Consider the following 13,971-nt stretch of genomic DNA (forward strand, 5'->3'; position numbering starts at 1 on the left):
TCATTACAGTGTTACACCAATAGTGATTTAAATATCAAAATGAAAGGGGAAATTTATCAGTTTTATTTTCTTTTAGGCAAATTAATACTGCTTAACCCATTCATTTTTCTGATTTTTAAAAATAACATTTCCTTAACATAAAACTTAGTGATAAAAGATGTTAACCTCTTTTGATAGCAATAAATTTTTCAATATTTTCTGAAAAGATAAGGAGACAATTACCAAGTGTCAGGAACAAGGAATAAAGTAGGCCATCCAAAATGCTAATTTTGCTTAATCAGAATAAAACAATAATATTTTTTTAGTATCTTAAAACAACTCTGTGGCCTTCAGTTCAAGACAAAGACAGCACATTAGTGCTATGTTATTATCTATGGAAGAATAAATTTCACTTATTTTTTTACCTTAGCCTAATTGATAGAGTAAAGTATATTATATTTGAATTAACTCCATTTATATTTAACAATATTATTCTTCGATTCCTGTCTTTCAGTTTATCTTTTCATTAATCATAGAGGAAGATAACATGAAATAAAATACAAATTCTACCCTGCATAAAGAGCAGTATGGGTACAGTATTTTCCTAGATGTATATCACCATCACCAATCTAGAAGTTGCCTTCCCAGTTGGTATCCATCCTTGAATTAACAAAGTGGTCATTTGCTGGCCATTATGATAGTGGAATTGACCTGCCGGTCAAGCATGGGTCATTAATTTTGAATGCATTGATAGAGACATAAATTTTTCTGAAAATCATATTGAAAGATAAAATGTTCAGTTTCTTTTAAGTATATTTTGATATACCTCATGGCTGATTATGAGATCCATTGATTATTTTATAGTTTTATTTTGTCAAATTTAAAGAATTTGACTATGCCCTTAATGTATTTTAAAGTAACAATAAATATGATGACTCTAAACCTATAACTATTGTACCCTTATTAATTCTATATTATATATTATAATAAAAGCCTAATATACTAAGTGTCTGGTCGGCTGGTCAGTCGTTCAACCAATCAAAGCGTAATATGCTAATAATATGCTAAGGCTGCTCAACCGCTTACTATGGCGTGAACTGACCAGGGGGGCAGATGCTCTGACCAGTAGATTAGCTTGCTGCTGGGGTCTGGCCAATTGGAACTGAGCAATACAGGCTGGACATGCCCTGGAGCCCTCCCACAGTCCTTCCAACTGGCCAATCTCCTGCGTCCCTCCCCAGCCCCGATGGTGCACTGGTGGGGTCCCTTGGCCTAGCTCACATGTGTCAAACACAAGGCCCGCGGGCCAAATCCGTCCCGCCAGGCCTTGCCATGTGGCCCGCACAGCGCTGTCATCACTGCACTCCGCTGCGTTTCCATCACAATGACAGTTTATGACTGTTCAGTAAACCATTAGGCCCGCGATTTAGGCTGGATTTTAGATTTTGGCCCCTTCTCTGATTGAGTTCGACACCCCTAGCCTAGCTTGTGCCCTCTCGCAATTTGGGACCCCTAAGGGGATATTAGCGAACTGATTTCAGCTCAACAGCAGAAAGACCATTTGCTATGACATGCACTGACCACCAGAGGGCAATGTTCAATTTAGGAGCTGCCTCCACAAGGGAAGCACCACTCAGCCAGAAGCCAGGCTCATGGCTGGCAAGCACAGCGGCAGTGGTGGGAGCCTCTCCAGCCTCCACAGCGTGCTAAGGATGTCCAACTACTGACTTAGACACGCTCCCTGCAGGCCTAAGCTGGTAGTTGGACTTGCCCTAAAGGCTCTTAGGCTGTGAGAGGGTACAGGCTGGGCTGAGGGATCCCCCTGAGTGCGTGAATTTTGTGCACTAGGGCTCTAGTAGTATAAATAATAGCTTAAGTTCCTATTTTTTTTCTATTTGTTTTCTATTTTTATGCAGTTTTTAGGAATATGCCATTTAAAAAGAGATAACATGTTTGGCAGAATTACCGGAATAGTAGGAAATTGTTTGCTTTATCAGTTTTACATATTATCATGAGTTAGTGGTTTGATCTAAGTTTCTTTTATCTGCATGATTTCTTTACCATTTGAGAGTTAATCTTAAGGTAATAGAAATTCATTATCTTGGGAAACATTTAAAAAAAATAAAATTTGTGCATATATATGGCCTTTTAAAATTGCATTTGAAAAGCTGAGAAAACTTCCATTTCAAAAGAATCATCTTCCAGCTGGTAATTCACATGATTCTTCTATTTAGGAATAAATATTAAATAGAATCAAGTAAATAGTAGTCAACTTATTACTCATATAGCATTTAGTACTTGTATAATACTTAGTAGTCACACAGCACATTTCAGTTTTAAAGGTTTTACAATTATGCTACATTTTTATGTCAGTCTTCCTATAAAGAAATAAGCAGGTATTACTAATAAGAATCTATTTGTCTCATTTAAATCCCAGGTACCTAGTTGGCTCTATCATTTTATACTTATTTGTTCCTAGAAAACATCTATCTGGTTTTGGGTTATTTACCTCCACCACTGATTTTTGGGTTCAGTTGGTTCCACAAGCCTGCCTCTCTATAGTTTGTCATGCAAATGAATTTGAAGTCAGGACATTGGTACCTGTCGGTGGCAGTATCCAATAAATGTTCCCTAATAATCTGGACATAACACTGGTAATTTCCTTGAAATATAAATTGTTTTTCACAGTTTACTAGAGCACATCTCAAATTATTTAGGTTAAGATTTTAGTTACATTTTTGCTGAATGGTGGAGTTACTGTTTTTGCTCTTATTTTTAGCATTAGGAAGAGTGTTTAAATTTGGATCTTTTGAACCTTTTAGCCCTATCCTCCCCCAAACCCCCACCCCCAGCTCAGTGACTCAGTGTCTGCCATCTGAAGACGTTATGCTACTCTGAAACTACTCAAAGGTGAGATATAGGAATGAGCAGTGAGAAATTAGAAAAATAAAAGAAATATGTTAAAACTTATCTATTGAGAATATTAATGGACAAAAGGGATCGATCTCCTGCATGCATCAAAGCCCAATAAGACAAGATCTGGGCTACTTTTTAGGAAGTGGCTCACTTCTGGAGTTACAAGTGAGCTCATGCTTTAAGACCTGGCTCCCTGATGGCTTCCAGGGGAAAAAGAATTAATCATGGTGATTAAAGGAGTTAGGGTCATGGTCAGGGTCCTGGTCTCTACTGATTGTTAAGTGCTGGGATGGAGTAGTTGATCAGCACTTCTGCTCCTAATGTCAGCCATGGTGTTACTTTGTCTCCTTTCTAAGCTTTTCTGGGCCTGGAGCAGAAATACAACTGAGGCCTAGATGTTATCTTTAGTTTGATCTAAACTTTGCCTCCAGGGTCTTCAGACAGGTTTTGTTCCTAAGATTATTTGATGCTGATCAGAACCTCATTGTCCTGAGGGTTTAAGGATTAAAGAGGTGGATGGGCAAGGAAAAAGGAGACAGGTCAGTCTGAGTGCTGGGTCTGGCCAGTTAGAAGCAAAAAGAATGGAAGGAGAAAAGGTCATGTTAAAGAAAGGAAGTTTTTATGAGGTTACAAGAAAGCTGAATAGTAAACCCTAACAAGAATTTATATCTCCTCAGATTATTTTGTTTCTCATGTTTGCCCCATGGCAGTGCATTTATCAATATTTCCTGTTTATAGGGGAGGAAACCAAGACTCAGAAATGTCAAGTGAATACTATAATGGGGCTTAGAACCATGATTTTGTGGTTTCAAGTGCAAGTCTGCACTGCATGTTACACCCTGTGTCGACTCAGACTGAGCTGGAGGAGGGAGATTTGATGTCAAGTCTGAGTCACTGGCAGGAAGTGGGCATTGTGTGATGGGAAGCATGCCTTGCAGTTATGTGTACTATTGATTTCAGTTATAAATGGAATAAAATATAGATTAATTTAAAGTGTTACTAAGTCAACAAGTTATCTTACATATTTACATAGTTTCTTAATAAACATGAAGTAGATATATACCTTCCATCAAGTGTAACTTGCAGTTAATAGCTCCTACTGTTAAAATCTGCCAATGTCAAGCAAGTTCCTTAACCTCCCTGTGCCTCTATTTTCTCATCTGTAAAGTGGGATAGTATTATTGCTCATGCTATTGTGAGAATTAAAAAGTATTTAAAGGTATTTAAGAATTAAAAGTATTTAAAATGTTGCCTGATATATAGCAAATACTCAGTAATGTTACATATCATTTTCATTAGTAGTACGGTAGTATCCACATACAGTGTACAGGAACATGAAATGCTATGATTTTAGAAGAAAATAATAATGCAAAGACACAGAGGAAGCTCTACAAAGGTAATGCAAAAGATCTTTCAGTACCTAAATCAGTGGGTCATCCCACGATTCAGACTTCATTGAAAAACCAACCCAGACATTTGAAATTTAATCAGGTCTTGTGTATTAGTTTCAAACTAGTTTCTCAAAAACTTCACTGAAGAGGAGCAAGAGCTTCTTAATTTTTAAAAAATATATATATTTTATTGATTTTCCACAGAGAGAAAGGGAGAGGGATAGAGAGCTAGAAACATCAATGAGAGAGAAACATTGACCAGCTGCCTCCTGCACACCCCCTACCAGGGATGTGCTCACAACTAATGTACATGTCCTTGATCAGAATTGAACCTGGGACCTTTCAGTCTGCAGACCGACGCTCTATCCACTGAGCCAAAGCAGTTTTGGCAAGAGCTTCTTAATTTTTGACATGGCATATTGTGGTGATAGCCTAGAAGTTTAGGCCCTCATCGCTGACTCGTCCATGAGCTGGGACAGAAGTCACTGGAGACCTACACCTTGCTAAATAAATCACTGCAGGGCAAGGCTAATGGCCTGTCCCCACCCCCCTCAACCCCCGAACCTTCCACCACACACACATGCACACACTCCAGAAGACTTTTTAAAGGAAAGGTGATAACTACAGAAGTGCTTTGTGCTCTTTTTCTGAAACTAAAGTCTATGTAACATTCTTAGCTTATAAATAAATAAGATACCCGGTGGGCAAATGAGCAGCATACAAAGGAGCCGTTCTCTCTCCGATGTCATCAGTAATGGTTAATGATTTCCTGGGCAGTGCACCAGTCTCCTGAGAACTTCCCGGCGCAGTCCTTAGAACTAAAGATGTGTGCCGATGGGAACACAGGGATCTGTTCTGTCTTACATTAAAATATGCCAGCACTGAATTTAGGTACATGTGTTATGAAGTAATATTTGTATTAGCCCAAGTTGAGAAATTTAATTAAGAATAATGTCTCTTGTTTTCCCCTCCGTGGAAGTATTTACAGGACTCAGTGATTTGATGACTAATGGACATATTTAAAGGGCATCTGCTACTTACTGACCATGGAGACTAAAACAAGTAAATAAATAAATAAAAATGTTACTTCTGGCAAGTTGGTGTGTGTTTGTTTTGTTTTGTTTTTGCAGTAGAATCATATGCTGAATGTTACCCCTGAGATTTTTTTTTAACATATATATTCTAATAGACACCTAACCAATTTTGACTTGCAAGGGAAGGACACTTCAAATTGTCTGTATGTTGAAAGGCATACGTCTAAACCAGCGATTTTCAACTGTGTGACCTAAGAATTTTTAAAATATGCAATACCTGGCTAGTCAGAGGCACTGATCTCTTTCCATTAGATTGTCACATAAAAAAATGGGAACAACCAACACAACAATAGTCTCGTGTGAATGAATCAAAACTATACCTTTTTTTTTTGTCAGATGGGCAAAAAAATGTTTTTTTTGTTGTTGTTTTTTTTTTGTTCTTGTTTTTTTTTTTTGGTGTGCCACAGGATTTAGTAATTAGTTTATGTGCGCCATGAGATGGAAAAGGTCAAAATTTGCTGTCTAAACAAATCCATGTGCGGAAACTGCCATTCAATTTGGTGTGCCTTGCTAGTGAAGAGGAACAGAGCCTTAAAAGAAAAGAAGTAATGACTTAGTGTATCTGAGTATGGCCAACTCTGTGCTATACTCATGGTGAAGTTGACCTCCCATAAAGAAGGTTATAACTCTGGGATCACAACCCAGATGATCTTAGGGTACAGCTAATAATGTTAATAAGAAAAGATGGCCACGTATATAAACAAAAACAAACGAACAGACTGACAACTGAGCCTCAGTGCCGAGTGGCAGTTCAAATAACTGCTCTGGGCTTCAGGAGCTGGGCGCTGACGGAGCGGTGGGGACCGTGGTGCTATGCAGAGTGCTGGCCCTGTCTGAGGAGGAGGACATTTGCCCCGCTAATTGTTGCCATACGGAAATGGAAGGCTGGCGATGCCACATTTCACAACTCTCCAAGAGACACTGGAAATCTTGGTTTTTATGTGAAATTTTCATTTTGAAATGTTTACTCAGAATTCAAAATCAGGGGGAGTTGGGGACAATTCTTGCAAGCCAAACTAAATTTTGTTTTTTTGTATCAGATTTAGACCCTAGTCATAGATCTTCAATTTGTTCTTTTTGAGTTATCTTAATAAGTAATTTTGGCAAAGTTGTAGAGGAAATGTTCATCCTTCCTAATATGTGAATGGGGAAAAAAAAAAAAAAGACGGTTAATTTATAGCTGAATAGTGAAGGGGTTTAACTATTAACTATTAGACATCAGATTGCCTGTGTTTATATCTTGACTATATACCCTGGACAAGTCCCTCTGTGTCCAGTTTCCTCTTCAGTAAAATGGGAATGATGATGGTACAAACGTCATACAGTTTTGTCAGGATTCAGATCAGCTAATCTGTATACAGTGCTTGGTTGTAATTGCTTAATAAACATTGGCAATTATTATTTTACAATATGATCATAGTCAGGGGATTTGCCTTTTGTTGTACTTGATAAAAATAGCCATTGTCAATGTATTGAGCCTGTTCTGTGTTGAAGAATCTGAATTGAAAAGATAGCTTCTGGAGTCTGCAAGCCAGTATTTGAATCCTTGCTCTGCTGCCTTGTAACCAGAGAAAATTACCTACATTTTCTAAACCTCAAATCCCTCCTCTGTAAAATGGGAAAATAAAGTCAAAAAACCTATCCTGGCCAGGTGGCTCATTTGATTGGTGCTCATCCTATACACCAAACAGGTTGCAGATTCGATTGCTGGCTAAGGCGCATACCTAGGTTATGGGTTTGATCTGTGGTTGGGGCATGTATGAGAAGCAACTGATTGATGTTTCTCTCCCTCTCCCTCTCTCTTTTCCTTCCTCTCTCTCTAGAATCAATAAAATATATCCTCAGGTGAACATTTAAAAAAAGTAATAAGAACTCAGTGAGGTAATGTGCATAAAATTAATGCCTGGCATATAGTCAATACATGTTACTTGCTATAATGATTTCCCCCCATTCTTTAGAAGTTCCATATTTGCAAACTATTTTAGGAGATTTATGTCTCATTATATGTATTTGAAGGGAATTACATCACATTTGACTTACAAATTAAGCTTCATCTTATTGAACAATATTAAGACAATGGCACTCAACCAGGGTGATTTTACCTTCCGGAAGACACTTGGCAAAGTATTGTCGAGACATTTTGGTTGTCACAGCTGAAAGGAGTGCAACTGGAAGCTAGTGGGTAGAGTCCAGAGATCTGCTAAACAGTCTATAATACACAGGACAGTCCCCTGTAGTAAAGAATTATGCAATGTAACATGTTTCTAATGCTGAGCTTAAAAATCCTGCATTCCAGCTACACAAGCACCATAAAATTTAGTTTTTAAAGTTCTTACCAAGCAAGAAAGAATTATTTATTTTTTCAAAATATCATAAGACATTACATGTAAATTGAAATCTGTAGAGTCACATTTGATGAAATATTTTTAAAGGTACACATGTATGTATATAATATGTATAAAATCCTTTTTTTGGGGGTTACAAAAATAATAAAAGCTTTTGAAAGTTAAAAGACTACAAAAGCAGCCTATCTAATAAAGAGGGAATATGCTAATTGACTGTCACACCCTCACAAAGATGGAAGTGCCCACAGCCAATAAGGTGGGCATATGCTAATTGACTGCAACGCCCTCAAAGACGATGGTACCCACAGCCACGAGATTGTGACACCCAGACCCCTCAGCCCTGTTGGGGCAGCAGGCATGCGGCATGGCCAGGCCACACCCAGTGGATCCAACCACATCTCACACCTGCCTTCGGAATCCCCTAGTCCCCTCAGCCCCCAGCCTCCCAGGGCCAGCCTGAGGGATGACCAAACACTGAGCAAGCAGGTTGTGTGGGGCAACCATGCCAGCAGGGGGGTTAGTGAGGGACGACCAAACGACTGAACAAGCAGGCTTGTGGAGCGACCAGGCCAGCCAGGGGTGGGCGGGGGGGTAGTTGGGACAATTAGGCTGGTGGCAGGGGGCAGTGAGGGGTAACCAGGCCAGGGGGGCAGTTGGGGGCAACCAGACCGGCAAGGGGGACAGTTAGAGCCAACTAGGTGGCAAAGGAGAGTAGTTGGGGCGACCTGGCCGGCAGGGGAGAAAGTTAGGAGCGACTAGGCAAGCAGGGAGGAGCAGTTGGGGGCAACCTGGCTGGCAGTGGGGGTCAGTTAACTTTTGAAAATACTAAATTATTCAGAAGTGACGAGGCATCATCAGGACAGCAGTTCACTCTCAGACAATTGTAGAAAAAAGTTCTCCACTTGCAATATTTCTGTATGTTTGAGATTGTTGAAAAATTTTTTTAAAGTAGCAAAAAGGAAAAATATAAAATATTTTTAAAATGTTTTTAAAGAGATGTATAGTATTCAAAATAACTTCCTTTACCGGTCTTTCATTGATGGGCATTTAAATGGATTCCTGTTATAAACGTCCATTTCTTTGTTATTATAACAGTGCTAGTAAATATCCTTATCAACATGTTTATACTGTTCAATTTTGCCCAAGAATAAGTCCCTGGAATCAAATTGCTATGTGAATGGATATGTACCCTTTAATCAGTTTAATCATAAGTCATTGTAGGAAACCACATAGAACATCCTTAAAATAAAATGAAATTTATATTTGGTAGTTACTTTCATTTGTTCCCCCCCTGGAAAGAGTGGGAACTTGATCTGTTTCAATTATTACCATCCCATCATTAAGATAGTCTGAGATACTCAATAAATATGTGTTGCAACAATAGGAATAGCATATATTTATTATGTGTCTGGAACTCTTCTAAGAATCTGAATTAATTTATTCCTTGTAACAACCCTGTGAGATGTGCGGTAGGATTATTTCCACTTTGCAGTTGAGGAAACTGAATCAAAGAGAGGCTGGATATGCAGTAGTTTCACAAGGCTAGTCAATGGTGGAGCCAGGAGTCCAGGAGTAGTTTTTCTTTGGTTTACAAGCTCTAAGCCACTATGCTATCCTGGTTCTCTCTTGTTAAAAAAATAAATCAGTGAATGAATGATCAATATATTTATTTAATTCTTTGACCCATTACAAAATTCAACTCTTTAGGGGTTTCTTTTCTTTTTCTTCTTTTTCTTTCTTTCTTTCTTTTTTTTTTTCCCAAATGAAAATTAAAAGGAATGGACTGTTTACTTTGTAAAAGCCAAATTAGCTTTATGGTCCTTTATACTAGGTTTGACTGCGCTATGTAATAGTACTGCTCCTGGAATTAATATCAGTACAGGTATACACTGTAAATTGTTCTTACTAAGAATTTATGGGTCGGTAAACAGAATGTTTGCTTTGTATTATAAATAAAATAGTCAACCTGGATCTACAGCTGGAGTCTACGAGGCAGAGCCTATATTGCATTACTTATTTTTTAAACTCTGCTCCCACCTAGACTCCTGTGCCCCTGCCCTTTTCTGCACCAGGAATGCCCATGCCCATCTTCTACAGTGGAAACCCAACCACCCTCCAACCTCCCCTCAGGAGTCACCGCTCCCACTGAAGACTGCTTTACCTTTCTGTTCTTCCTGATCCTCCTCTTGAAGGTTAAAATGATCTTTCCTACCTCAAAACTCCCTGAATCTTTTTACAGTACTTGTTTTATAATATTTTAAACATACCTTCTATTAATCAAGTCCTCATCTCCCATAATAGGCTATATTCTCTTTTAGTCTTATTCATTTATTAAACCCCAACATATTAACAATATTTTCTACAGAATATGGAATTACACATGAGGGAATAAATTATTTCAAAGAAATATATTTGAATTTTTAAAATGCTAAATCAGAAGACTACTAAATTGTTTTGAATATTATATATTTAAAAATTATCAGGAATTATAAAATAACAAATGAAATGATTAGACATGATTTATTTTTCATCTGATGATTTGTATTTTGTCTCTCATTTATAAGGCATCAAGTACCGAGAACCATAATTGGCTTTTATGCCTGTAAGACCTTGTGCTTCGTTCATGGCTGCAAATTTCAGCTTTGCTTCCACCCACAACTTCAGTTCCCTTTTCTTTTAGTGGGTGCTTTGGCACATCAAAGGTAATAAAATCAATCAGAGATAAGTGGAATTTTTTTTCAAAGGCTAATACTTAAGATGTGTTCTTGTTTAAGAATTTCAATACTAAATTTGTTTTCAAGTGTTTGTATAATACCACATTTCCCTGCCAACTGAAAAGATTGTCCTTGAATCCTATTCTGCATGAAATAATAAAATATTACCCCTACTCCACATATATTTAAAAAAACGGGAACTTCAAGGAATGTTAAGTATTGTCATCAGACAGGATTTTACTTTGTTGCTGGCATAGCCTTCAGGCCAATTGTTTCTATTCCCCTTTAAGGAGTTCTTTCCTTTACCCAGGGTCTGGGACAAAGCTGAAGTATTTTTCTTCTTTTTCTTTTTTTTTTCTCCCTGAAAGTTCAAACAGCAAGCCAAAGAGAAAGTTCAAACAAATATCATCAGTCTTTTAAAAATATCATTGCTTATGTAAATTAGCAGTGGTCCTTGGGTACTGCTGAGCCAGCCCCAAGCATCTTTGGGTTGGTTGGATACTCTCTCATGTTTTATCTAGAAAGCTTTGACCATGAAGTCTTCACACGTTTAATTTTAGTTTGTGCTTTTTTTTGTTTTAGTTTTGGGGTTTTTTTGTTTGTTTGTTTTTTAGATTAGCTTCACTATCTTGTGATTTCCTGAGGATAGCTTAGAAGCTAATATATTACTGGGGAGCACTTCTATGTGATCTTACTGATGTTAATCTGTAAGATCTGGCCATTGGATTTGAGGTTTCCCAAACTAAGTTTATGATCAGTGGTTAAAATTAAACTTTAAGAAATCTTTCTGGCATTTTTATGTTGTGAATAATAGATTTGAAAACAATGCCTTCTGGCCACAATTTACAAACTTGAAACATAGTCTGAAATATGTTCAGCACAACAGCAATATCAAAACATGCATATGTTAGATTTTAGCCTAGTTGATTCTCTTCATAAAACGTTGAGATGCTGCACCAGTTCTGCCTGGCCTCTTTTTATATCAATGCTAAGTTCTTAATCATACCCTTTGTAGATCGATTCATTTGGAGGCCAGCTGAGATTCTCCCTGTTGTTTCTGCACGCATCACATTGTAAATGTCCAAACTTTATTCAGGGAAGAATATGTTTCGGGAGGCCTACGTTATAAGTCATTATTCCTTTGCATATTAGATGCACAATTATTCAATAGGCATTTGCATTTCATGTATCCTGTTAGCTGTAGACTTTTGGTTGTCTTTGAAATGATCCTGGGAACTTCACTGATTGCTTCTGTGGTGCTCATTCCTGGCAGGGGGTGTTCTCCCTGAGATCTGTAGCTCTGTGGTACATCTACATAAACATGCCTTTGTGTTCAACATCTTTCTCTATCTGATTACTGTTGTATCCAAGTGCTTTGTCTCTGCTTCTCTTAGCGCCCCCTTTCTTTTGCCCTTAGCCTGTCATTTGCGTAAATAAGTTTGTTTATATTCAGCAGAGTATTAAGCGCATTTTTTTTATGATAGAAGGGAATGATGTAGTAAGTCAGAAGAAATACCGAGAGAGTGGGGTGGTTGAGAGAGAAAAGGGGGGACAGGAAAGTCTGGAGGGAAAGAGAGAGTGGGTGTGAGGTAGGAAGAAAGAGCCAAACCCAGAGAGAGAGAAGGAGAGACCACGGGGGCTTTGTGAAATCTTGGGGGCTGTCGCAGGGGAGGGCGATCCACTGACCAGCATTTTCCCCAGGCTTGGGCTCAGGCTTTTGAAACTGCGAATGTATTAAAGAGCCTCAGCCTGGGATTTGCTGAGGACAAATGCTGTAATGTGTTAGTCATCCATTATCTGCTTCTATTTTTGCAGGTCCCGAATGATGACTGACGCGGGTTTGTTGTGTGATATCCCTCACAGTCCCTGTCCCTGCCTGGCGATAAGGAACCCGCGCGTCTAGCTCCAGCAGCACCAGAGTAAAAAAAAAAAGAAAAAAGAAAGAAACAGAAAAAGCAGCTCTCCAAGGAGGAAAGCTTCCGCTTGCGGACCGGACAAAAGTACCGCCTTCGCAGGGATTTCTGCGTGCGGCTAGGGACCCGGGCACCTCGCGGTCCTGCCCGCCGGTGGTGCGGCCGCAGCAGGACGCCCGCGCCCCCACCCCGCGCCCCGCGCCCCGCGCCCCCGCCGGGCCATGAAGTAGCGGCGCTGCCCGGGCCCCCGCCCGCGCTGCCCGCTCCCCGGCCGGCGTGGCCATGGCCGGCGCCCGGAGCCTGCTGCTCGTCCTCCTCGTGCTCCAGAGCCAGAGCGGCTGCCGGGGCTTCCGGAGCCCCCTCTCCGTCTTTAAGAGGTGGGTGTGCGCCCTGGCTGTGTGAGGGGCGGAGGGGGCCGGGGTGTGCCCGCTGTGGGAAACGGGGATCACTTTTAGGGACCTGCGTGTGCCAGGAGCCGGCCAGGCTGCTTGACTTTGCTGAGCCGGCTGGCTTGGGATTTCAGCACAGGAACTTCTGGTGAAGTCCCCCCTTTACAGGAAAACAACCACCACCACAACATAACAAAAAGCCCCACTGTCGTGGAAGCCTAGCCGCACTGACTGGCTTTTCCAAACTTCAATTAGAAGTTGTGATTTCCAATACAAATCGCTCCCTCTTGGGGAGGTTTTTCAGAAACTACATCTAAAAGAAGACTTGAATGCCTTCTTTTAGCATAGCTGGGGGAATAACATAGCCGTCCAGGTAAGTGATGGGGAGAAGCAGATCAGGGGCTGTAATAGCTCAGGAGAAGACACCGAGCTGTAGACACACGCCTCATAATTACCATAATTAAATATTTATGCACTTATACATTTGTAATTCACATCGCAGCCCCCCTCCCTCCTCCTGTTGTGCCTCCTAGCATTATTAGTGTTGGTTTCAGATTAGTAATACTGGGCACTCATAAAATGCTCACAAAAATGTTACTAGATGATAGTTAATATTTCTTCCATTAGAAAATTGTCAGGCCTGTGATAATTTCTAATTAATTAATACTGCATTTTCATTAACTAGAAACAAATAATTTGACAAGTTTTTATTAAACTGAGTTTTAAATGTAACCTGCTTGTTTGCTTTGATTATATTTTGTTTACAAGTTAGACATTTGTTGCTCATGGACTATAAAGTTCAATTCTGAGAATGTTTTAGAATATTACGTAGTTATCACATCTTTTCATCAGGTCTAACTCAATAATATTTAATTTTACAGTCATAGAATCCCTTTATTTTTTCTTTCTCATGGTCAAATTAAAATTCCATTATGTCCAAAGATATTGAAATTACCTTTTTTTTTTAAGGTTTAAAGAAACTACCAGATCAGTTTCCAATGAATGTCTTGGTACCTCCCGACCAGTAACTCCTATCGATTCATCTGATTTTGCATTGGACATTCGAATGCCTGGGGTTACACCTAAACAGGTGAGGGGAATTCTATATTTTATTATTCAATTGTTCTATGTACAATTTATAATTAAAGCAAAGAAACTGCATTTATAGCAGTAGTAACTTCTTTAAAAAGAAGAATTTGCTTTCAAGACTTTTCAGGACTAGAATAATTG

The 13,971-nt window shown here is 39.2% G+C and overlaps 1 protein-coding gene across 12 annotated transcripts in view; it reads left to right on the forward strand.

Moving 5' to 3' along the window:
- Nucleotides 1-13,971, forward strand: part of PAM (peptidylglycine alpha-amidating monooxygenase) — a 240,452-nt gene that overhangs the window by 94,629 nt on the left and 131,852 nt on the right. For all 12 annotated transcript variants that reach the window (XM_036410914.2, XM_036410915.2, XM_036410916.2 and 9 more), the window contains exons 3-4: nucleotides 12,255-12,729; nucleotides 13,711-13,831. In XM_036410914.2, coding sequence (XP_036266807.1) covers nucleotides 12,635-12,729; nucleotides 13,711-13,831 — 216 coding nt within the window. In that variant the 5' untranslated portion in view covers nucleotides 12,255-12,634. The remainder of the gene's footprint in view (nucleotides 1-12,254; nucleotides 12,730-13,710; nucleotides 13,832-13,971) is intronic.

Source organism: Pipistrellus kuhlii, unplaced genomic scaffold, assembly GCF_014108245.1.
Source record: "Pipistrellus kuhlii isolate mPipKuh1 unplaced genomic scaffold, mPipKuh1.p scaffold_m20_p_4, whole genome shotgun sequence".
In the NCBI taxonomy this organism is placed as follows: Eukaryota; Metazoa; Chordata; class Mammalia; order Chiroptera; family Vespertilionidae; genus Pipistrellus; species Pipistrellus kuhlii.